The sequence below is a fragment of the Microcebus murinus genome, chromosome 8 (assembly GCF_040939455.1).
Source record: "Microcebus murinus isolate Inina chromosome 8, M.murinus_Inina_mat1.0, whole genome shotgun sequence".
Classification (NCBI taxonomy): domain Eukaryota; kingdom Metazoa; phylum Chordata; class Mammalia; order Primates; family Cheirogaleidae; genus Microcebus; species Microcebus murinus.
The window spans coordinates 95,924,142-95,951,036 of NC_134111.1; the positions used below are offsets into that span (position 1 = coordinate 95,924,142).

At 37.5% G+C, this 26,895-nt stretch overlaps 1 protein-coding gene across 1 annotated transcript in view; it reads left to right on the top strand.

The window, feature by feature from the left end:
* RHBDD1 (rhomboid domain containing 1) overlaps positions 1-26,895 on the top strand; it is a 124,330-nt gene that overhangs the window by 55,611 nt on the left and 41,824 nt on the right. The window contains exons 5-6 of the mRNA XM_012749476.3: positions 168-224; positions 7,709-7,852. Of these exons, the coding sequence (XP_012604930.1) occupies positions 168-224; positions 7,709-7,852 (201 nt within the window). The remainder of the gene's footprint in view (positions 1-167; positions 225-7,708; positions 7,853-26,895) is intronic.

Below are 26,895 nucleotides of genomic sequence, written 5' to 3' on the forward strand. Positions count from 1 at the left end.
TCCTTATAGGTCTGGCCCCCAAATAAAAGGGAGTTTATTTTAACAATTGTTTAGAAATCATTTGAGATGACCCTGGGCTTTTTCATAAAGAACCTCCTAATTGTTGGAAAGATTAACATTTAAAGCTTTGTGGCTACCATTCAAATGTTTCTTTCTTTCATGTTTAGGCATTTTCCCCTCCAATACTGGTTACTCAGGACAGCAGTACTACTTTAATAGTTCAGGTAAGTGCTTTATTTCATTTAATAAATTTTAACTGATTAAAATTATAGTGTTTGCTGCTATAGAGCTACTTTAAGATAACACTAGTTTATGCTGTGGTAGAGTAATTCACATGTTATGTAATTGTGCCTTTCACATTCCCGGAAGCTAGATGGAGGGGTAACCCAGGGAGCATTTTTGGGTCGGTCAGTACAAAAGTCCAGGGAAGGAGGTAACTCTGGCATAAAAAAATTGTATGATTGGTATGAGGTCTCTCATGTGTGATGAGGTTCATATTAGATGCTGGTCCTTTTGATTCTCACCATAAGGCCATACTGCTGGCAAAGTGTTAAAAGTTGGTTTCAGGTATACAGTTCTCCATGGTCCACCCCACCTGTATTCAGGAAACTCACGTGTACCCTAAGATGCTAAGATAGGCATTGCTCTAATAAATACATGTGAGTTAAAGAAGAGAATATATATTTTTTTAGATTTCTGTGTAAATAGGTAAAGAGGGCTTCCTGTGAAAAGCATAAGACCTATTTTAGGCTAAGGCCTTTATATTCCAGCTTGGGGCAGCTACACTTTAGTACCTGGACCAGCACCAGGAGACAGGTATAAAGCCCATGGAACTACTGAGTGTCTTAATGCAATGGACTGAATGTGTTCCCCCAGATTCATATGTTGAAATGCTAAGTCCTAATGTGATGATTTTGGGGGGGGGGCTATGTGGGAAAATTTAGGTGACAAGGGTAGAGCCTTCATGAATGGGATTAGCACCCTTATAAAAGGGACCCCAGATAACTCTCTAGACTTCTTACTGCCATATGAGGATACAAGGAGCAGTTGGCCTTCTGCATCCCAGAAGGGGGCCCTCACTAGAACTGACCATGCTGGAACCCTGATCACAGACTTCTAGCCTCCAGAACCCGAGAAAGAAGTTTCTGTTGTTGAAGCCACCTAGCCTGTGGCTGTTTGTTACGGCAGCCCATGTGGAGTAAGATGTGGTTATAGTGATACCAATTGGGAACTGCTATGGCTTAAATCTGGGGTCAGCAGCCTTTTCTTTAAAGGACCAGATAGCTAATGTTTTAGGCTTTAAGGGCTTTATTGGCCATACGGTCTCTGTTGCAACTAGTCAGTCTGTCCTTATAACATGAAAGCAGCTGTAGACAATTCATAAATAAATGGGCATAGGTGTGTTCCAGTAAAATCTTATTTACAAAAATAGGAAGTGGGTTGGATTTGGACCATGAGTTGTAGTTTTTTGACCCTGGTTTAAATAATATAGGTACAAAGAATTATTGAGATATATATATATATATATAGCTTTTGCTTAAATTCCCATAGAATATTCTTAGCCACAGACTGGTTTCCCCAGTGGCATCTTGTGAGTAGTCATATTGTACAGAAAGCCTGACCAGCTATTGAGGGAGAGAAAAAAAGAGCTGCAGTCCCAGTCTCAAAGTTTATGATCCGGGAGTGGGAAAGTAGGTACCATGCATTTGAAAAGATGAAACAGCAGACACTAATGGGACTGACTAGGGTGTAGGAAATAGAGTGCTGAACCATGATGTGGGGTGGTCCAGGGTAGTGGGATGATCACTAATAATGCTGGTATTTGTTCTCTTTTACCATGTCCCCTCCTGGTCAGTCCCCATCTCCCAGCTCTCCTCTGTGACTTTCCAGCTCAGGGAGCCTGCTGTGCTCTGCTCATGCCCCCTTCTACCGCCCTGCACCACAGTCTGGAAAGTGACTATAGACTCATTTCCTTTATTTCCTTTGCCTCAAGGTTCAGAAGCCTGTATGATCTATTATATTAATACATTGTCTGAAAATAGTTGTTTCATATATTTTCTCCAGTCTTCTACTTGATTTTGGTGAGAGAGCTAGTTAGTCCAGTCCCAGTTGCTCCCTCTTGGCAGAAGTAGGATTCCTAATCTAGCAATACTAAGGTAGTGGGGTCAGTGCTCATCCTGGGATGGATGAGTGGGGTTGCCTTATGGGAGGTTATTCAGAAGCAGTAGAGTTCTGGGTCTTGATAGATGAGCAGAAGTTAAGAAAAGCAATGGGAGAAAAGGGCTTTTTAGTGACAGGAAACAGTACTTGAAAAGGCCTGTTTGAGATTATCCAGAGTGTGTTGGAGAGCCACTGAATGATTTAATCAGAGTGACACTGTCAGAGCTAAGTTTAGGTTTTCTGTGTAGTTCTTAAGTCTTGGATCATTATGATCAATCCTGGCTGTAACTGTGAATCACCTGAGGAGCTTTTACAACATACTCATGCCTTGAATTCACCCTAGTCCAATGCGATTGGAACGGAGGTAGAGGGAGGGACTGGGGCTTTTTTTAAAAAAAGCTTCCTAGGTGATTTTAATGGCATCAGGAACAAAAACCATAGCCTTAGATGATTGGGGTTCTCTAGGCTTGGAGACCACAGAGATGAATTCTGTCACTGCCCTAAGAGGAGGCTTCACTTCTGAGGCTTTCACCTCTGCTTATTTAGATGCTTAAAATCCTAGAAACTTGGCCTTGGTGCGGAGAACGGTTGTTCTATAGTGCCATGTCACCTGCTTCTGCCTGTGGACTCATGTAAGTTGAAGCTGTGATGAGTAGTTGTGAACAAAGCTGATGATACAGTCATTTGGAAGAACACTGGGTCCTTTGGGTTGTTGGTTATGGAGACCAGTTCATACCTACCAAGGAGAACTCTACTGCCCATGTGACCAGGAAGAGCTGGGTTGGACAGGACGACCATCATGATTCCATCTCCTCTTACGGTTTCTCTCTTCCTTTTGACTTTATTCTTTCCACGGGGCAGGAGACATGTTGCCTAACAGCTTGAAGTTGCTATAGTGAAAAGGGCTTCTTTTCTGGGTTCAGTTTTTTTGTTTTTGTTTTATTTCAGCATATTATGGGGGTACATATTTTAAGGTTTCAATAAATGCCCTTTCCCCCCTGGGTTCAGTTTTTAAAGTCCCCAAAAGAAACAGCAGTGTTCTTCTGGGCAAAGAGAATAGTAAAAACACACTTGGGCACAGACATGACTTAAAATAACATAGATGACCTGGTCCTAACATTTTATGTGACAGTTAGGAAACTGAGGCTTAGCAAGGTTCAGTAATTTGGCTAAAATCACACAGGTAGTTAGTGGTAGAACTAGGACAAACGAGCAAGTCCCTGATGTCTAGCCCCTGCTTTTTCTATTGTACAAGGATATGAGATGGGCACTCTGCCAATTTAACCTTACAAAATAGGGCAGTTCCACTTACTGTCTTTTCTCACTCTTTTTTTTCTTTGAACTCTATATATGAAAAAAAAAAAAAGAAAAAATGGAAACTTGCTTTCATATGGAAGAGGCATAGGCCCAGCAGACTCACAGAGCAGAGGATTAAAGACAAAAATAAAAGCCCTTTTTACCTTTCCTAACCTCTGTGAGATTACCATATTTATATTCCTTCCTCTGAAGTGATCAGATTTCTTCAAAGACAGAGCTCCATAAGGCCAGGTGGCCATGCTAATGGTCATCTAGGGAACTTTTATGAGAGCATATGTATCTCCTACACGTAATGATTTATTCTTAATATGGCTGTTCTTAGCTGGAAAAGTCTTTATAGGTCAAAGAACCTCATGAATGTTTAAAAAGCTGTTACCAATTTTTCTAATCTTGGTGGTGTTTCTTGATCTCCTTTGCCACGAAATCCTGGTATGTGTATAAGGAACAGATGGAGTAGTTAATAGAATAATGATAACCAGAGTTTCTTTTACGGCATAGCCCAAGTGTGTAGCTAAAAAAAGAACATTAAGCTAGCATTCATCGCAGTACATAATTTAAACTTATTTAAGTGTTTGATTGTTAGATTTTTCCAGGAATGTTTATTATGAAGATTTAAAAAACATCTGATTGGACCAGTGAAACAGCTGTAGAAAATTTTTGGTCCTAGGAGACCTGTTCCCATTATAATAGATATTGATGGGGTTTTGGTCTTGTTGATGATTTATGACTGATGATATGGAACCTTTAACCACACTAATCCTTTTGACTTAAGGCACCAAAAGTGTCCCATTCTCTCTCCCATGTTTTATCTGACAAGTACCAAATTAGGTTTTATAATAGTCAGATGTTTAGAGTTGTCGACCTTATTTCATTAAAGCACTGCTAGGTTGTTTTTAAGTAAGAAATAGCATGAAGAAAAAAATGTTGCCTCAAATTACTGCACATATACCTGGCAATTAAAACTCTATGCATGTATATAGTGTCCATATAGATTAGTATTCAGAGACTTTGGATTATTTTGGATTCTGAATTAGCTGAGGATTTTGAAGGATGGATAGTAGAAACGCTGTTAGACCTTCCCTAACAGAATGACATTCCACAGGGGTTTGAAAGCGATAATGAGCCATCTGGGAAATTACCCAGTATGCTTTTTGTGTTGCAATAAAATAATTGGCACTCTTAGGGAATTGGGTAGTTTCTCTATTCCGGGATTGCAGAAGCATCCCATGGCATTCAGTTACTTATCCATAAATATTCTATTAGTGCTTTGGAGTGGTTGCCCCTTCATGTGTTCTTTGTGATGTAGACATATTGTGTTTTCGCCATTCGTCATCATACAAGGTGTGTTTTTGATGAGGGGTGTCAAGAGCAAGATTTGTAGCATGACTGTATTCTCCTTTACTCTCCAGATGAGTAACTTGCTGGTGGTGGGTGTTTGCCAACACAGCAGTGGGTGCCGAATTTTTCTGATGGTTCTTCTGGGTAGAGACCAATTTGAGGAGGGGTGTCCATATTTCAGATTGTATCCAGATCCCACTTTCGTCCTAAACCAGTGCAAGGATGTTGAAAATTTACTTATCTCCTTCTCCTGTTTTAAATATCAATAATGTAAATATTCTGGCAGGGGAAATATAAGAGAGAATAGAGAAGTTGGGTTACTGGGGGTATTTAGTAAATCCCCATTAATTTTTACTGCATTGAGACAAGGCTTTTCAGAATTAGTCTTCAAAATCCTGAGCAATTTTATTTAATGTGAATTTAAATCATTTGTTTTTGTTACTTTCAAGGACATTCAGTAAAATATAACTAAGCAAGAAGAGTATTATAATAATTAGTAAGAATGGGCAAAAGATCTGAATAGACATTTCTCCAAACACGATATAGCTAATAAGCTCATAAAAAGATGCTCAACATCATTAGTCATCAAAGCTACAGGAAGATACCACTTTATATCCACTGGGATGACTATAATTAGAAAGATAGATAATAGCAAGTATTGGTGAGGATGTAGAGAAATCAAAACGCTCATACACTGCTTATAGGAATGTAAAATGGTGCAGCTGCTTTGGACAACATTCTGGCAGGTCCTCAAATGGTTAAAAAGAATTGTGACCCAGCAGTTCTACACCTACATGTATACTCAGGAGAAATGAAAACATATGTCCACTAAAAACTTATTCAGAAATGTTTATAACAGCATTATTCATAATAATCAAAAGGCAGGATTAACCCAAATGTCCACCAACAGATGCATATGTAAACAAAATATGGTATAGCCATACAATGGAATACTATTTGGCCATAAAAAGGAATGAAATACTGATACATGTCACAATACTGGTGACCTTTGGAAGCATTATGCCAAGTAAAATAAGTCAGACCCAAAATGCCACAAATTATGAATATAATTCTATTTATGTGAATTGTCCAGAATAAGCATATCTATAAAGACAGAAAGTAGAATAGTGGTTCCTTAGAGCTGGGAGGGATGGGAGTTTGAGGACTATTAGTTAAGGGGTCCTCAAACTACGGCCCACGGGCCATATGCGGCCTGCCGAGGACATTTATCCGCCCGCCAGTACCACTGCTGCCTGTCCTGTTTAGCAGCCGACTCGTCCCAGCCCCACAGTGCACATATGTGGAATGTGTGCTGCACTCTCCAATGGCCCTCCAACGGTCTGAGGGACAGTGAACTGGCTCCCTGTTTAAAAAGTTTGAGGACCCCCAAGGGTACAGATTTCTTTTTTGAGGGATGATATAAGTAGTCAAAATTGATTGTGGTGATGGTGGTACAACTCTAAAATATCATAAAGACCATTGAGTTGTACCCTCTAAATCGGTAAATTGTTATATTGGTTATATCTCAATAAAGCTGTTCTAAAAACATCAACAGACACCAATTCTTTACATGACAAATATAAACACATAATTATATTATCAGCTGAAACCAGATTAGTATTTTATTATCATTTCATTGTTTATACAATGAAACAAAGACTATTACAGTATTGAGAATTTTTTATGCTTCCCTTTTAATCTTGCATATTGGGAAAGTCTTTTATTCATAACCAATATAAAAGTAAATTGTAAAATTGCCTCAGGACCAATTATCAAAAATTCTGAGTATGAAGTCTCAGCTAACCAGATTCTGCCATATAGTGTTCCTCTTTTGGCTCGATTGTATTTTTTTCGGTAGTCTTATTAAAGCTCTAACTTGGGCCTGCACTATGTGGGATAATATAGAGATTGATGACACAAGACTCCCATAAAGGTTAGGAATCTTCGTCAACAACCAAAAACACATCATTTAAACATTTGAAGCATCATCTTCAAAGGGCATTATAATGAGAAGAAATCAGGGGAAAAATTAAACAGACTATTACTTCTCCCTAATTATGCCGGAGTGAGGTTGGTAACCTTCTGTGGGAATAAACATCCCTTCCAAACAAAATCTGTAACAGTTGGCAATTAAAGAAAATATAAGGAGCAAGTTCAAACTTACTGAAAAGATTGATGGAAATATCTTACAAAAGTGAACTGTGCTCTGTTATTGACCTTTTTGAATGGGTGTTGAAGTCTGGTGGCTAAAGCAATATTTAACGAACAAGTTGTCTCTTCTCTCTTGCTTTATCTAGCAACCAGCAACTTTTTTTTTAAAAGGAACCACAATCTCTTATATACAATTATAATTAGAGAGAAATTGGTTCATACATCTCAATCTTATTACCGTCTGGAATGTTCCGTAGTATCTCTATTAAACACTGGTCTGCCTCTCATTGTATGGAACCACAAGATAATAAGACTTTAACAACTATTGTTTCTACCATTCTCTTGACTCAGGTCAGGACTTCCTGAAAATAGTGCAAGTATTGAATAGTTACAAATTGGAAATCCACTCCATTGGATGGGCTAAAAAATAGCCCATTCCTGTTCCTTCTGCCAGGCCTCTGAGGACCTTCTAAGTTAATGTCTCCTGTCTTCATTAGCACATAAAGACTCTTTCGTGTCTGGCCCTGTGATGGGCACTGTAAATACAACGATGACAAGATGGTCATTGCCTACCTTCATGGAGGCCTTCTCCATTTGGCATCTTTTCTTATTTTGAGGATGACTATTAGGCTCAAAATAATGACCTGAATTATTTCCTTGTCTTTGCTTTAACAAAATAGAAAGTATGAAACAAAAGAACAGTCCATACCTGTGTTCTGTAACCTTTTCATTGTGCTTCTAGGCCATTCTGGATATGAGAATCATTATCCGTATGGCAGGCCAGGCTACTATGAAGAAGCACCCAGGAACTACGATGTATACACAGCAGGACTGAGTGAGGAGGAACAGCTGGAGAGAGCATTAAGAGCCAGCCTTTGGGACCGAGGTAGGAGCTTGCATCCTTCAGTTATTTTAAAGCATACCTCATGTGATGAGATGGTCTGAAAAAGGGCTATTTGTAGCAAATTAAACTTTAAATAGTTTATAAAAAGGACATGTAGATGAAAAATGTGTTCAGATTGTGATTACAAAGAATGGGGTGTGATGCCATATTCCCAGCAACCTAAGCTTAATAAGGTGCCAGACTGTGTATGTATTGTTAAAGTGGTTCTTTTTATAGGCCTGCTGCACTTGATGCTTTGGCATTGAAGTCAAGAAACTTAAAATTCTTAGGTGCATGATAAAAAATAAAAGGGAGACTTTACTTTGGAATTCATATCTGTAAAGCAGGTTCTGTGTCATTGTATATCAAAGTATTACCCATAAACCTCCCACAAATCTCCCTCAAAGTCACATGGGCTAAGAATTCAAACTCAGTTTTGAATTCTGCTGAACCAATCTCTCTGGGGGCAGAGCCTAGGAATTTGTATTTTAACAGGCTTTCTTTCTGTATATCAGTTTGTAAAAAATAAAAAAGAATTTCTTTTACAAACTAATGTAGGAGAACCTCTGTTTTCTGCCATCTTCATTCTGGGTTTGGCTTGTGAGTTTGGGTATTATTGTTTTTACTGTTTTAGTAGTGACTAAAAATCTTTTCATTCACGTAGACATTTAGTAAGGTTTTATTATGTTTTATGTACTATGTTAGGTACAATAGGAAGCAGAGAGATGGGAAAGATGGTACCTTCTCTCAAAAAATTCACAATCTCTGTTTGGGCATATGCCTGCTAAATGCTATAACACACAAGTAAACATAAGATCAGGGTCCTAAGAAAGACTCAGGTTAAGTTCTAGAGGCAGAGAGAAAGGACTGAGCTTTTTCTTACCTAGAGTTGTCAGATTTTCACAGTGGAGGTGGCATTTGAGTTGTACCTTCAAGAGTGTATAGAATTTGCAGAGATATGGAAGGCACTCTAGGCAGGAGGCTGAGTATCAACATGTGCACAGAAGTAAGGGACGTACGTGTTCAGCCAGCCTTCACTTCTAAATGGAACATTTTTAAGAGAAGTGGGGAGAGAGAATGGGAAACTAGGCCGAGGCCTGATCACTGAACTCCCAGAATTAAATAGGCCAAGTGGAAAATGGATTCAGTGTATGGTGTAAATGCCAGTAGAGTTCTGCATGGGAGAGTGATATGAACGGAGCTGTATTTTATGAATCTGGTAGCAGTCATTCTGCAAACAAGGATTGAGCACCTATAGGGTAGCAAGCATTACACTAGATGATGAGAATACATAAATTATGACAATATAGTTTCCGACTTTAAGGAATGCTATCTTAGCAGCAGTGTGCATGGAGGTGGGGGGGTGACAATAAGTGGGAAGACAAGTTGAAAGACTTTATTGCCATTGTCTGAACAGGAAATGAAAGCCTAAATTATAAAGTTGGCAAGTGAAGTGGGGAGGAAGAGATAAATCAATATTTTCTCCGGTGAAAGGTATCAGAACTGTGATGTATCAGTAATCTATTTCTGTGTAACAAATCACCCTGAAACTTGTGGCTTAAAACAGTAGACATTTATTCTTGCTTATGAGTGTGTGAGGCAGCTAGGCCAGGCTTAGCTGATTTTGGCTAGTGAGCTAAGGTGTCTACAGTGGTCCACTGGGGCTGGTTGCTGTAGCAGGGGTCCTCAAACTATGGCCCGAGGGCCACATGCGGCCCACCGAGGACATTTATCTGGCCCGCCGGGGACATTTATCTGGCCCGCCGGGTGTTTTTGCAGCAGCTGCCTGTCCTGCTTAGCAGCCCACTCGTCCTGGGCCCACAGTGCACATGTGTGGAATGTGCACCGCACTCTCCAACGGTCTGAGGGACAGTGAACTGGCCCCCTGTTTAAAAAGTTTGAGGACCCCTGCTCTAGGGTGGTCTTGTTTACGTATCTGACTAACTGTTGTCTGTTGGTGGTGATTGGGCAGTGCATCCCTCCTCATCCAGCATGCTATCCCAGGCTCATTCACAGGGCCACAGCATAAGGTTTCCAAGAGAGTAAGGCTTGTGGTGGTACAAGGCTAGTTCCACTATATTCTGTTACCAACACAGGTGACAAGACCAGCTCAGATTCATGGGTTAGGAAAATAAACTTCACCTCTTGTAAGAGGAACACCAGAGTCACATTGCAGTGGTTTTGTATAGAGGGAGAGGTGGAGCGTTAAAGTATTTCTGTAATCACTATATCACATGTAGTCAATGGACTGGCAGTATACAACCATTAGAAGTACACCTTAGCCATGGAATCACAAAATCTGGGGAAAGAGCCCTAGAGCCTGTATTTTAACAAATTTTCATGGTCATTCCTGTGTGCACAAGGTTTTAATCACTACTGGGCTGGACGTGAAATATGAGGATAAGTAGAATAGGGCAAAACTTCTCAGCATGGACTCTGACCTCTTCTAGGTGGACTTCAAATAAAATCCCAAGAGCCAAGGAACACAGCATGGTAGGAAAGATTTAGACTTAGATTTTGAGGGACAACATCCAATTATTACCTCTTTAAGAAAATATGCACTTTAAAGTGCTATAGCAAGGGTTTAGGCCTGGCGCGGTAGCTCACACCTATAATCCTAGCACTCTGGTAGGCTGAGGCGGGTGGTTTGAGCTCAGGAATTCGACACTGGTCTGAGCAAGAGCAAGACCCTGTCTCTACTAAAAATAGAAAGAAATTATATGGACAACTAAAAATATATATAGAAAAAATTAGCTGGGCATGGTGGTGCATGCTGTAGTCCCAGCTACTTGGGAGGCTGAGGCAGGATCGCCTGAGCCCAGGAGTTTGAGGTTGCTGTGAGCCAGGCTGACGCCACAGTACTCACTCTAGCCTGGGCAACAAAGCGAGACTCTGTCTCAAAAAAAAAAGTGCTATATCAAGGCTTCAAAAATGATCAAAGGGTGATCGAAGATCAGAGCGAAAAATTAGGTAGCTTGGTCAGAGTATTTGAAGGTGAGATATAGAAAATCTCCAATGCTAAGGTAGGCAGAGAAAGGATATGTGAGAAGACGAGCATACTTTTTGTAGTTTTATTTCTAAAGGTTTGTTATTTGCCCCCATCAGTAGTTATACAAGGAGTTAGTAGTAGTAGTTGTAAGAGTGGTAGTAATAGTAGTAGTACCAGGTGTGTTTTTCAGGAAGAGAAAGAAAATAATGACTTCCTTCAATGATTTTTGTCTTTATATCTATCTCTCAGAGACATGAGCATAGAAGATCTGTTGATGAAAGCATCCTCTGATGGGCCTGGTGACTTTGGAGCAATTTTAGAGACTTGAATCTAGCTACAGGGAAAGGGTCTTACATTTTGTGGATCAGAGGAAGTTATAGTAGATTTTTGAAACTTTTTCCTTAATAAAGAATATGTTTATTATTAGGTTGGTATAAGTAGATAATATTAATTTTTCCTGTTTAGAAATAAATGATATTTAAGGTTTTAGTAACAGGTTAAAAAAAATCAGACACGTGCTCCCTTGAAAGACTTTAGAAAGTAACCTGATAGTAGTGTTGTGTTTTCATAAATTTAAATTGTATTCACTTGAAAAGGCTTCTTGTAAAAATAAATAAGAAGAGTATCCTAAGTAGCAATAGAAATAATTTAAATTTTTCTATTACCTTTATTTTAAATAAACTTTTTTGATTTTTCTTCTTATCCTTAAAACATTTCAGTGAAGTTAACAAAAGAATCCTTGTTTAGCATTCTGTGTTACAGTGAATATCAGCTTATCTAGTCTTTTTTATTTTATGGAATAGATAACTTATATTGTCAGAAAATTGCTTATTGAATAAATTGTGTTGGGAAAAATTACGTAGCTTGGAGAGGTGAGAATCAGGTTAGATCCTGACCACATCATATAAACAAATTCTAAACTAGTTGAATGAAATATAAACATAAGTAAATATATATTTTAAAAAGAAAAGAAACCACAAAAAGATGGTGAATATTTAATTATTGAGTTTTGGATACAGGACTTTATAAAAACAATGAAAAAATTATTGAATAGAAGAGCAATGGGTTTTCTAACAAAAACTTTGACAAAGAATTAATAACATTAACATGTAAAGAACCCATACAACGCAATAATTAGCACTAACTCTTGTTAGAAAAATGAAAGATAATTTGAACATATAATTCACAAAATGACATACAAAGGAAAATAAAACTGAAATTAATATAAACAATTTGTAAAATGACTTCCTTTGCTGTTGTTGGTTACTGTATAATGCACTTCAAGAAGTCCTTTTAGATCAGTTTTCTTGAAACTGGTTCCATATGCTGTTCATAACATCCATTGAAAATAAAATTCTGTGGTCAAACAAGTTTGGAAAACATTAATTTAATAAATTGGTTTCTTAATTGCAGAACTAATTTGAATCATCAGTAGTATAGCAGTGTCATTGTGGATCTTCAAGGGGGTATAGTTTTCAGTATTTCATAAACATGTAGAATTTGTGTGTTTGGTGAGGGGAGGGAGAGAGGAAAGAAGAGAGACAGAGTTGTTTAGGCTGAATCCTTTGAATATAGGTTGCAGACATTCTGTTATTTTGCCTCTAAGTCCTTCAATGTGTATCTCCCAAGAATCAGGGACATTCTGCTACTTATCCATAGTACCGCTGTCACATCAAAGAAAATTAGTAGTAATTCTCAAATAACTTATATTAGTATTAATAAATAAATACTAAATTTAGTTCAAATATAAAATTCCCCAATTTTCTCAAAGAATGTCTTTTATAGCCAGTTTTTTTAAGGTCCCAGTGTTGCATTTGATTGTTATTTCCTATTAATATAACACTATATATACCCTGTTTTTTTTTAAATGATATTTTTTCCCAGAGCACCAGTCTCATTGAATTATAGAAATCCCACATTTTGTCTGGTTATTTCTTCATGGTGCTATTTAACTTATTCTTCTACCCTCTATATTTCTGTACATTGGCACTTACATTTGAGGACTTAATTGGATTTAGGTTCAACATTTTTGGCAAGAATACATCATAGATGATGCTGTGTTCTTCCTATTGCCTCATAAGCAGGAGCTATGTAGTGTCAGGCCATCCCACTAATCCTGCTAACTTTGATCACTGGGTTCAGGTGGTGACTGACAAATCTCTGGTGCAAATGTATACTTTTGCCCTTTAGCCTTTGCCCATTCCATTTGAGGTGGTATCATTATATTACTCTATGAATATCCTGTTTCCCAACAACCTTTCAGCTAATGGTTGTTGTCTTTGCTGATCTTTGCAAGACTATCCATTATATCATTGGATTTCTTGTTAATTTTTTACCTACCTCTTTAAAATTCTTTGTAGTAAAATTTACTCCTTGTGATTTACAGTTATGTGAGTTTTGACAAGCATACAGTTGTGTATCCATAACAATGATCTAGATATAGCACTGTTGTATAACTCCAAAAAAATTCCCTGACTCTCCCTTTGTAGTCAGTCTCTCCCCGCCACCCCTAATCCTTGACAAGTACTGATCTATCCATTTCCATAACTTTTCTTTTTTCAGAATGTCATATAAATAGAATCATACAATATTTATCTTTTGGGGTCTGACTTCTTTCACTTAGCAAAGTGTATTTGAGATTCATCTCCATCTGTTAACTGTATTGATACTTTGTTCCCTTTTACGGTTGAGTGGTATTTTACTGTATGGGTATACCACAGTTTGTTTTTTTTTAATCTTTTCACCAGTTGAAGGACATTTTGGTTGTTTCCAGGTTTGGTATTGAATAAATCTGCTATAACAGTTTGCATACAGGTATTTGTGTGAACCTACATTTTCACTTCACTTGGGTAAATACCTAGGCGTGAGTTTGCTGGTGCACACATATAGTAAGCGTATGTTTATTTAAAAGAAATCGCCTAACTGCTTCCAAAGTGGCTGTACGAGTTTCCATTCCCACCTACAGTGTATATGAGAGCTCTAGTTGCTCTGGATCCTCCTCAGCATTTGGTGTTTTCAGTTGTTTTCATCTTAGCCATTCTAATAGGTGATTAATGATGTCAGGTTGTAGTTTTAATTTATATCTCTCTAATGACTAATTGTGTTTCTTTCCATGTGTTTATTTGTCACTTGTGTATCTTCTTTGCTGACGTGTTTGTTCCATTATTTTGCCTGTTTTTTATTAGGTTGTTTGTTTTCTTCCTGAGTTTTGAGAATTCTTTAAATATTCTGAATACAAGTACTTTATCAGATTTGCAGATATTTTCTCCAAGTCTGTGGCTTTCATGTCCATTCTCTTAACAGTATCCTTTGTGGCACAAAGGTTTTTAATTTTGGTAAAGTACGATTTATCAGTTTTTTTAATCATGCTTATCATTGTATCTAAGAAGTTTTTGCCTAACTCAAAGGCATGAAGATTTTCTCCTACATTTTCTTCTAGGAGTTACATAATTTTAAAATTTACATTTAGATCTATTATAATATATCTCACTTTGAGTTAGTTTTTGTATAAGATATGAGGTATGAATCCAGGTTCATTTTCTGTCTGCAGACTTACAAATGTTTCAGCCTACTTGTTGAAAAAACTATCATTTCTCCATTGAATTGCCTCTGTAATTTTGTGAAATAACAATTGACTATATTTATATGAATCTATTTCTGAACTCTATATTTTTCCTCATTGATATATGTGAAAATCTATGCCTTCACCAATGCTATATACTCTTTGATTTCTGTAGTGTTATAGTCAGCCTTGAAATCAGATAGCATGAATCCTCTTTGTTCTTTTTCAAAATTACTTTGAACATTCTAGTTCCTTTGCCTTTCCACATTAGTTTTAGAAGAATCTTGTTGATATCTACTAAAAATCCTGCTAGGATTTTTATTCTATAGATCAGTTTAGTGAGAATTGGCGTCTTAACAAGAATGAGTTTATATTTCTCCATTTATTTAGGTCTTCTGTGATTTCTTTGACCAGTGTTTTATAGTTTTGAACCTACAGATCCTCTGTATGTTTTCTTAGATTTATACCTATTTTATGTTTTTTGGAGGGGGAGGTATGCTATTGTAAATAGTACTTTAAAAAGATTTCTCTCATCTGTCAAGGTGATTATATACTTTCTTCTTTAGTTTATTAAATAACATGCTAAATTTTTGGATTTTTAAAGTTGAAGCAGATTTGCATTCCCAGGATAAATCCCACCTGGTTGTGAGGTGTTACAGTTCATTCTGGTAAAAATACCATGTGTACCTGAAAAGAATGTGATTTCTGCTGTTGTTGGGTGTTCTATACTTGTTAATTAGATCAACTTAGCTGTTGGATTTTTTCAGGTTTTCTATATCCCTACTGATTATGTGTCTGCTTGTTCTGTTGAATACTGTGAGTATTTTGAATTACACAGAATTATGGTGAGTACTATTGAATACATAGTGTTGCAGTGACTACTCTGGATACACCAAGGGCTTCCAATTCCTCTGCCGTTACCTTGTTCTTAGAATGTGGGCTGATTTGCTAGAGGATTGTTCTCACTTGTCTGCTTGAACTTCAGTTTGGGGTCCTCCTTTTGTGCGGTGACTCAGACAGGTTTTCCTTCCTCTCTGTCGTCCCTCTCCCAGCGGTATACTGCAATTACTAGTTCCTCTATGCTTTTTAGTCTGGTGGTGGGAGGCGAGTGGGTGGGTATATTCTGATTAAGTCTTAGTGTTGGGCAGTCACAGTCACCCTGGGTTTGGTGCAGAGCTCAGGTGGCAGTGCACAGTAGTGGGCCGTGGGGGGTTGGGGACTGCAGTTTTAAGGAGAACAGTGGTTTTTGCCCTTCTTCCAAGTAGTTAAGGTTTTTGTTACATAGGGACAGAAGGGAGAAGAATCTAGGCAGCCTTTCATACCTTTTTTGCAGCAGCTGCTGTTCTTTCCCCCAGGGCTGTACCATAATGACTAAGGATGCTTTCTCTGGACTCTCACCAGTCTCTTTTGTGACACCAGATCCTGAGAAGAGCCTGAAAGTGGTGTGAATTCCTTTATATCACAGCCCCCAAGGGTCCTGGGTCCTCTTACTAGCTCACACTCAGCCTTTACCAATCCATTCACAATTTTGGCCAAATGCTTTTTGCTGGTATCTAGCAGAGCCTATCCTATATAAACAAGTGCTCATGCACCATTTTAGATTTATATTTGTTTAGTTGGTTGCCCTGCTATCTCAGCTTTTTGTTGAGCTCAAGAAAAGTTATTAATTTTCAGATTGTCCAGCATTCATTTATACTGTAAGGATGGGAGTGATGATGCTCTTTCCAGATTTCTACATCCCAAGTGGAAACCGGGAGCATTGCTTATTCTTCATGGGGTTTTAATCTATTCCTTGCACATTTATTTACCAGGGTTTTTTTTTTTTTTTTTTATAGGATCTTTCTCCCATGACATGGGTGGAAACTATATTTTCTTCTAAAAAGCCTGGATAAATACTTAATTCTATCTTGGATTCCCAGTTTTCATACTAAGGGGTTAGTGTAAGAATTATAATAGTACTGAGTTTTGAAAAGGCCAACTAACAGAAATTTATTTGGTGGAAAGAATGCCAGTCCTGCAAGGAACATCCAGTATCAATTATAGTCATGTACCACATAATGTTTGGTCAATGATGGACTGAATATACAATGGTGGTACCATAAGAGTATAAAACTGTATTTTTATTATACCTTTCTATGTTTAGATATAAAAATACTTACCATTGTGTTACAGTTGCTTACAGTATTTAGTACAGAAACATGATGTGCAGGCTTATAGCCTAGGAGCAACAGGCTATATCTTATAGCGTAGGTGTGTAGTAGGCTATAGCTGTACCATCTAGGTTTGTGTAAGTATACTCTATGATATTTTCACAAGTACAAAATCACCTGATGACATATTTCTCAGAACATATCCCCATTGTTAAGTGACACATAATTATAGTTTCAAACTGTTTCTTAATTAAATATGTTGTAATGGTAAATTAAAAGATCAAGGTAACAACTTTTCATCCTCAGAATTTGCTATTATATTTCTTAATAGTACCTGGCCATAATTACAAGTCATAAAGACCATGCCAGGCATAATAATATCTAAGTAGCCTTTGTAGAAGAAATAGTGAAATCCTTGTTATTCAAGGGGCTTGCACATTGACTACTATTAACAGAAATCTTGTCTTGTTCTGTTGGCAGTCTCAGCTTTTATAAGCGAGTCCAAGAGGCAGCTGATACCACAATAATAGAACATTTTGGAAAAGAGCCATCTTTTTTTCTTTGAGTCAAAAGGCAGATGCCAACTAGAAACATTAGCTCATTGCATTTTTTCTTCTTCCCCTTCCCCCACATCCCTCCATGTATAATTTGTGCTTTTTTTTTTTTTTTTTTTTTTTTTTTTTTTTTTTTAATAGCCTGCCACCAAGTTCAGCTGGCGCTGGGTACAAAGCTCTGTCCTTTTTAATTTCTGTCTGCAAGCCTGGAGCATGTGTACTGGTTAAAGCTGGAAATCCTTACTGACATGTGGAGTAACTTGTGCTTCTTTTCTTAGACTCTTCTGAAAGGCAAATGGCCACAATCACACTTTGGCTGTCTTGTGAAAATCATGCAGAATTGTTATCCCCCACCCTGGACTGTGCAGTTGGGGGTACTGGGTAGCCATATGTGAAACTGTAGTAGAATATACTACAAAGGTCTTGGCTGGAGAATGAAACTGATTGCAGCTTTGTCTCTTAGACTGTAGATGAAAAATTACCAGGGAAGACATATTGGAAAAAAATTTAAGTTTCAAATTAATATCTAGTGTTTTTGTTGTTACCAGATCATTTGGTGATACTTTCGATTCCTGTTTATAAGCATCATTTGTTCATAGGGACCAGCTGGGTACATTTTAAGTAGAAGAAAAAAAGGATTTGTTTTAAGTTGTACATTTTTCTTTTTACCGAACCAACATCAAGGTGTGTAACAGTAGAATTTGTCTTATTATTGTGTGGAAATTTTTGAGAAAAATGGAATAAATTGTGTTCAGGTTCTTTTCATCTTTGATGGTGTGATACAAAAGAAAAGGATAGGAACTTCAGTGGCCTGAGTGTCCATCCTGACCTAACCATTAACTAATTGTACTTGAAGTGTGAATCACTGAATCTGATCAGATCTCAGTTTTATTGTTATTTTCTATAATGAAGGAGTTGAATTGGTACTCTTCAAAGTCTCCTCTAGTTCCCTTATTCTATGTTAATGGACTGAGTGGTGGCGAAGGATGTAGCTAAAAGAAGATAAGAGTATCAGGAACATTGGTGTTTGACATGTAGGTTTCAGGGCTCACAGATGAAAGATCTCTGGAAGATAAATTCCCACAACTATACAAGGCATATCTAAATTGATAAATACATGCATTAGGTGGTAGTATCTTATTCAGTTGCATGATTATATGACCTTTCATTGGCCCAGTGCAAGCATAATGCAGTTGGCAATTTTTAAAATATGCAAATTTTCACTGCTGTCTTGCTTGGCTTAGCAGGAGTGTTACAGCTGGGACAGAGATGTACAGCTAATTCTGTGTGACCACTTAACTTTTTTTTAAAGTAATTTGGTGTGTTTTCCCCCAGGAAAACTTTCTATGTAATAAAAAAGTACCATCTGCCAGATTTTCTAAAAGCAATTTTAATGCGAAACAATGCTTGCTTTGGATTACTGGTTCTTACTTGCTACTCTGTATGTTGAAGGTATTCATTTCAGTGAATAAAGTTTGATATTCATGACTGTGTCTAGATGTTAAATTGTGCACTTAAAGAAATATAAGTACGTACTCTTCTCAATCTGTGAAACAATATGTAAATATCCCAGCCAGGAAGAGAAATAATAAAGTGAGTGGACCAGAGTTTGTTTAGGTCCCTATTAGGAAGAAACAGGCTTCTGTTTAGGTTTCACATTTAAAAATATGAACTCTAGCCCAGTCATTGCTTTAAAAAAAGAGGTGGGGCAGAGCAGAGATACATGAAATTTAAATGTTTGAGAAATTGACATTAATAGTTATATATGAATTAATTATAATCCCTCCTCACCTCTTCTACCTATCCCCCTGATCATCATTGAAAGGCATTATTCAGATGCTAATGAGTAGATTTAACAATAAAAGTATAAACAAAACTTTAATGCATTAATTCTACCCACCTGTGCCCCCACCAGTGCACACAGAGACTACATTTTGGGCCACCAAATTTTAATGGTTTCAGAACTCTTACCTTGCATGATGTTCTTCATTCTGTTATTCAGCATAACTTTTATGAGCCCTTGATATGTGTCAGCATTGTAGGCTGTTAAGCCTTGTAGACTATGGAAATGAATAAATATTGTTCTTTACTCTCAAGGTAAAAGTACTCTTCTTTCTGCCAAACGACAAGAGATTGAAGTGACCTATTTCAGTTGAACTAACCCATATATTAGATTTAGGAGAGAGATACAGTAACTTTTGACTTCATGTGCAGTGATCACTTATCAGTCTATGACTTTCTGTACTTCAGCAACCATGATTCCCTAAGTTACATAAGAATTTATAGAAAATGCACTTTACTAATACATTGATTTGGATACTCAAGTTATTTTTACGATTTTTAATCTCAGAATTTACTGATCTGTATATTCGTGTTTCATAAGATCAAATCTAATTAGAGAAAGCTGTTACGATAGACCTGATTCAGAAACCCTTGTCATTTCTCTAAAAATGTATTAATTTGGAAAAAAAGATATCAGATAGTACTTTAAAATAAATTGCAATAGAACTTACATTCTTATTGACCCAAAAGTTAACAGTGTGAAGTGTTTATACTGTGTATCTGTACTAAAAAAAAATGAAACAAAGCAGTAGCCTTTTTTGAGCTGAGGGCAATGAACTTTGTTTTATAAACTCAATAGTTGATATTTTCGATGAATAAAATTCCATTCTCCTTTAATTTGAGCCTTTTGCATTCCTTCCTAAGCATTGTAAGTACACATCAAAAGTGTATGTAACATTTTGCAAGGCGTGTCTTAACATTTTATCTTCAGCTGTAAGTTGTCTTTTTAGTTGTTCATAAAGACCCACATTGTTAAGGGTATTAAGTGTATAACTGCCATTTCAGTCTTGGGGAGGGGTATATTACTGTGATCCTTTGCTTTATTTGTATCATATATCATAAAATCCTTGTGTACCCGATAATTTTACATAATTATAATTCGTCAAAAATTTAATTAAAATATTTAAATTATTCCTACAGTATATGATGGAAAACAAGATAACAACATTTCCGAATAGAACTATACTATACTAGCATGATATCTGACATGTTGTAAACAATGTCGACAATGAGAAAACAGGTCTAGAAACATCAAGGGGCTTAATACTCCATCACAGTCTATGTGTTTGTTAGCTATGGCCTGGACTACCATTGACAGTGTCCCAGCCTGGGGATGCAGATGTGAAGTAGGTTGGGCCCCCTGGGCTGGGCTGTGAAGAGCCTGGGAGTCTACTCTCTGGAAGGTGCTAGATTGCACTCACATTTTCTAGGGCTCCTATGAGTCTCCCTAGAGCTGAGCCCCTAAGTGAACTTCTGCATCAGCCTTCAGCCTTCTGGGCTTGACTGTAAATGGCCTCTCAGTCTTTCCCCTGCTGGCAGGGGCAAGTCCACCTGGCCCCTGGAGGTGTGGGACACACGCGATGAAGTGTGAGAAACGATTCTGGTGTACATGTGCAACACCTGTGACATGTGCGCTATTGTTATTGTTAGTATCAGCTTTTGTTTTGCTAGCGGAATAGACTTTTTTCTGGAAGTCCCACCTGAATTCCATATGTCCCCAGGGTGGACCATGCTGACGGCCTGAGACAGATGATGATGGGTACTTGAGCTCATCTAGTATGATCTTTTAAAATTTGGGCAGCATTTGTTCCAGTTATGAAAGTAATATGTATTCACTGTAGAAAATACAAATCATCAGTGAAAAAATTCTAAAAAGTAATCTATAATCTTACCATATAAAGAAAAAACACTTAACATTGGGTTGTATCCTTGTAACTACCCATAACACATTGCACCCAGAAGAAACCACTGTAAACATTTTGGTGAAATTTTTTAGGTCAGTGAGCATTAATTGGTGGTTACTGTTCACATGCCTACACAGAACCCTACAAAATAAGCATTTTTAATTATCTTCATTATTTTAGACTGTGAAATAGAGGCACAGAGAAATTAAATTACTTTCCCAGGGTCACATCCTAAGTGTTAAGTGCCAGACAAGAAGGCTAGATGTTTCTATTCCAAGTCAGGACACTTTTCACATTATACAACATAGCCTCTTCAGAAAAAGTATATCTAGGCTGCTGTTGAATTGTCTATTAAAGTAGAGATTAGCATGCATTATTTTCTTATAAATCTGTAGCCTACCCTATAGTTACCCCACATAACTAAGCTAGAGGACGTTTATATTCTTGGGGTTGGATTGGCTGTTGTGATCACCTTGAACTCAGAAAACAGAAAACTCTGAAGTATATCTGTGGTCACTATAGATAAGTCTTTACTAATTAAAAAGACTACATTACTAATAGAGATAACAATGACATTTCTCTTTTATCTTCACTTGTCCATATATGTTTGGCTAAATTCTTTTGTTTGGTTGGTTTGGGATTTTTTAAGCAAAAATTCCTGACAGGAATTTAAAAATTGTGAAGTAAATCATTTCTATAGGGAAAGAACACCCTCCTTACACAATAAATCATTTATATTGAGAAAAAGATGCCCTCCTGTCTCTTAGGGACCTCATAAGGCATACACTCAAGGAAATGCTTAGGCAATCATAGGTAATCTGCTGGGCTGTCACTTGTTTCTACCAAAAATTATAGCATATAAGAGTTTGAAAATATTGTTTTTAATATAGATATATATCTATATATAATATAGATATAATATGGTGACATTTGAATTAAGTATATTTGCATTGTTAATTTAAATAGGACTCATTAATTGTCCTTTTAGAAAATAAATGATTCATAACAAAAAAGAATGAATGTGCTTGCATTAATTGTGCCTTAAGACTTCAGGATTTTGTTATTGCACATTACTCTAGTCACTTGTTAATGGGAGTTATTCACATGAGATTTTTCACTGTCATCTGCTTTGCATCTTTTAAGCACTCTCCCTGATGGTTGTACACGTTCTCCCATCCATTTTATCCTGTTGTATTGCTAGTGAGAAAAACCAAGAGTCATATGTTGGTTTCCATTTATTACAGAATCACAAATAGCTCTCAGAGTGGTCTAGTTTCATCACATGGGAGTTCTCCAAGATTCAAAACTATTTATAATTCTGTTGTACTTAGTTAGGGAGAGCCAGATGTGAGAGTCATGCATAATATGTATTTATGTATATTCACAAATCTCAATTAGAAGACCACAGATCTTTTTGTGTTACATCTGTGTTATTTAAATCTCCTTTTGTCACAATACCTGACCCAAATTGTGCAGTTTTTTAAATTACTATAAATCGTAAGCTCACTAAAATTACATTGTAATCGTTTGCTTTGGAAAAATCACAAATGATCTAATCGTGCAATGATAGGAGACAGATTAAATAAATCATAATATAGAATAATACTGAGCCATTAAAAAGACAGAGAAGCAAGTTTTTGTATGTTAAATTAGAAGCAGGATACAAATGTCATTCTAAGTAGAGACTCATTTGTTTTTGTAACATTTAATATATGTGTTATTAAAGAAGTTGGAATATTTAACAAGATGCCAGTTGTCCTTATTTCTCAGGAATAGGATTGTGGTAACTTCTACTTTCCTGTTTTGGCTTAATTCCATTTTCTAAAATTTCTGCAAAATCATGTAGAACCTTTATAAAGAAAAATTGTTAAAATAAGCATAAATAAATTATGTATTGCCAACAATGTTAAATATTAGCTTTGCCCTACTCTTGATAGTCTCACAGTATCAGCCCATTTAAGGCATAAAGTTGTTTTGAATTAAATGTGGGGAAAACCATACATCACCCATTAATTTGGAGTCTCTGTAGGATGCTTATGGATGGGTAGAGTGATGAGGAGTCTGAGCAGAGCACAGAGTGTCCAAATCAGGATGTCTCCAGGTCCTGTCTCCTCTTTTCCTTTTGGCATGGTCCCTTCTTTCCCTTTTCATCTCCACTGTAAATCTTCCAAGCTGAAGATGTCCATTTGCCTGGGGTATGGACATCTTTAGTGCTTGTAAACTACATCTTTAGTAGTTTAGAGCTGTAGTAGCCAGCTTTCTTTGGCTACTATAACAATTTCTTTCTTTCTTTTCTTTCTTTCTTTCTTTCTTTCTTTCTTTCTTTCTTTCTTTCTTTCTTTCTTTCTTTCTTTCTTTCTTTCTTTCTTTCTTTCTTTCTTTCTCTTTTCTCTCTTTTTTTTTCCTTTCTTTTTGTTTTCTTTACTTTTCTACCATTTACTTTTAGTGAAATGCACAACAGATATTAGGTGTACAGCTCAATGATTTTTTTACATATGCATGCAACCTTGTAACCACAAGCCCAATAAAGGATGAACACTTTTCTGACTTCTGTCACTGTGGATTAAATCTTGTTTGTTTAAAGTGTTCAACATCATTATTCATTAGGGAAATTCGAAATTAAAAAAGCACAATGAATTACCATTTCACATCCATTAGAGTAACTAAAATTTTCAAAAACCGGTTAATACCAAGTACTGATGAGGATGTGAATCAACTAGAACCTCTGATTCATTACCAGTGGGAGTGTAAAATGGTACAACTACTTTGGAAAACTGGCAGTTTGTTGGTGGTGGTGGTTTGCTTGTTTTTAAGAGACAGGATCTCACTCTGTTGCCCAGGCTGGCAGGATCGGAGCTCACAGCAACCTCAAGCTCCTGGGCTCAAATCATCCTCCCACCTCAGCCCTCCTAGTAGCTAGGACTACAGGTGTGTGTCAGCACACTCGGCATGAGCCACTGTGCCTGGCCATAGCAGTGGCTAATGAAATTAAATTACATTATAACCTTCATTATGGCCTAGCTTTCTCCTAGATATTTATCTAAGAGATATGAAAACATAAATATACACATAGAATAGTCACAGCTACTTCTGGCACGATAGCTCAAAACTGGAAAACACAATTTCTTTTTTTCATGAGGGCTCCAGAACTTGCTGAATTCTGTCTTAGTTTAAGGCTGCTTTAACACACCATTTAGGAACCCTGGCACCAGGCAATTTCATTTAACTTAAAGTACACAAAATTTAAAGCTTTTTAAGTTTTATTGAATGCAGTCTTTTCATATCTGTTCTGATTAATCTCAATGAACGGTCATGTGGGGTGGTTAGAACTCAGAGGTTTGGGTTGCCAGGGGAAGGAGGAGTCTGGCATGCTTCCTTGTAAAAGAGGATTTTTGTATTGCAAAACACAGCTTTGTATTACTAGAAAACAGTATGGATTGACTCCTGAATCATTGCATTCAGGATTTTTTTACAAATCAAACTGAAACAACCCAAAGCCCAGTAGTTCTTAATTTTCAGCTCAGTGAGTCGAAAAGGAAACCATTTGCTTTTGGCTAGTATGAATGCTGAAATAAAATATAGGTAGCACGTGGACATTACAGGAGATAAAGTGTTTAATAAGTGTCTTCTAGAAGAAGTGACGTCTGTATGGAACACCTGCTGTCTTCATTATACCTTTAAATAAGCAGCATCTCTGGGGATTAGCCACGCGCTTCTTTTGGCACACTGTGCCATGACAAAGATAAATTTTAAGGCTTAACTAATTTGCTATTGTGTAGAGGATGCTTTTTGGTGAGGAGGGAAATAAGCCCCTGACTTAGAGAATGCAGGCCCTGCGAGGCCAATTTTGAGCACAACTTTGAGACCGTGACATTTGTCAGGTTATGACATATTTCCTACCCTCTACTAGCCCTAATTATTTGCTGTTATTTTAATGTTTTATATGTCACAGTAGCCTGTAGACAGTTGTTCTTGGTACGTAGGTGTAGCTGTTTAATGGAACTCTGGAGTTCTTTGTGTGCTTTAAGGAAGTGATTCTGGTGGCCATTAGGTAAGGCCTGTGTTGACGTCTATTTCTGCTGTGCTTCTGCCCAGTAGGGTCCTGCACGTGGTAGGGACAGGGGCGGGCGAGAGCGACAGAGCACCAATGACAGCTCTCCTCTGAGTGCCTCTTAAATCAGTTATCATTTTGGCAGAGACAGTGTAACCAAAAATGATTTCCATAAGCAGTGGCTGCGAAAAACCTTGTGGCCCTGGAAAATAATATTTAATCAGCAGTGTGGTTCATCCTCTTAGCCTGAGGAGTAAAGTAACCCACCACCAAATTCTATTCTGTCATACATCAGATTTTTGAAAACCAAAATCAAAACATCTGCCGTTTTTTGGCTGTGTGGACCTAATGCTTTAGCTCCCTAAAGAAACAGCATGTTTGCAGTTGCTGTGCACTCTGTATCTCTCAGACCTTGACACGAGACAAGGGGGACATCGTTAGCGTTAATGAGCAATTAGGACATTCTTTCCTGTCAATTACCTGGCAGAATAATGAAACCAAGCAAGCACTGTCCTTAAAAATGCCAAGACTTGTATATTCTAAAAAGCATGTCTTTCTCTGCCGTTTGTAGTTACATGAATAGGCAAACAACTGCTTAACATTGGAAAAATAAAATAAAAATTGCACCCACAGCAAACAGAAAAGAGAGGTATACAAATAGGACATCATTTACTCTAAATGCAGAGTTCCTGGGTTTTCCCCCCGAGTGGCTGTAGAGACATCATACTATCTGCTGTCACCTTATTTGTCTTAAAGATGGACAGACAAAATACTTAGGTAGTGAACACCATTTCTTGTGTGAGTGAATATAGGAAGTCTCAGTTTGGGGCAATCTGGGAGTTGATCCTAAATTTGAATTAGTGAGTTCCAGACCATGGTCCACCTATGGGTTTTGGTTTCATCCTGAATATGATGAGATGCTACTGGAGGGTTTGAACAGAGGAATGAGGGGAGCAGAGAAGATAGCTGAAGACCCAGACATGGCGAGATGGTCTGTTGTTGCAGGAGCTGAGATGGTTGTGGCTGCAATACAGTTTTCACGCTGGGGGACAAGCAGCATGGCGAGTTGTCAGGGTGTAGAAACAGGTTGGACTCACGTTGTGACAGGCCCATTATGCTGTGTTTAAGGGTTTTGTACTTTATCCTGAGGACAGCGAAAGCCATTGAGACTTTTAAGTAGGATGCAATAGTATCGTAGCCAGGTTTTAAGAAGAGGCTCGTAGGTGTGGGGATGGGGTGGGGAGATGGAACTAAAGTGAGCCATAGCATACCAGGCACCATCGTAAGCGACCTGTGTGTGGTTTGTACACTCGTGTGTGTGTGTGTGTGTGTGTGTGTGTGACTGGGAAGCTAATCAGGATCCTGTAGTCAGTAAAGGTACAGGGCTCAGATTGAAGCCCAGCTAGTTTAGTTTCACAGTCTATGTACTTAGTCGTCACATTATTTTGCATTTTGTATTGTCTCGGTTGGACATAATGGTTATATTTTCATTAATAAATTAATAATTGCATTTGTTTGCTAGGACTGCTGTAACAAAATACCAGTCTGTGTGGCTTAAACAACAGAAATGTATTATCTCACACCTCCAGAGGCAGGAAGTTCAAGATCAAGGTTTTGTTTCTCCTGAGGCCTTTCTCCTTGGCTTGCAGACGGCCGCCATTTCCCGTGTTCTCACGTGGTTTTTCCTCTGTGTATGTGCATGCCTGGAGTCTCCCTGTGCATCCAAATCTCCTCTCCTCTTATAAGGACACTAGTCAGATTGGATTAGGGTCCATTCTAACAGCCCCATTTTAAAAATATTAAGTATAATTATTTTATTTGATAACTAAAAACTATATATTTATCATGTACAACAAGATGTTTTGAAATATGTATACATTGTGGAATGGCTTAGTTAAGCTAATTAACATGTGTGTTACCTAACATGCTTATTGTTTTGTGGTGGGAACACTTAAAATCTACTCTTAGGGATTTTTAAGAATATATAATACACT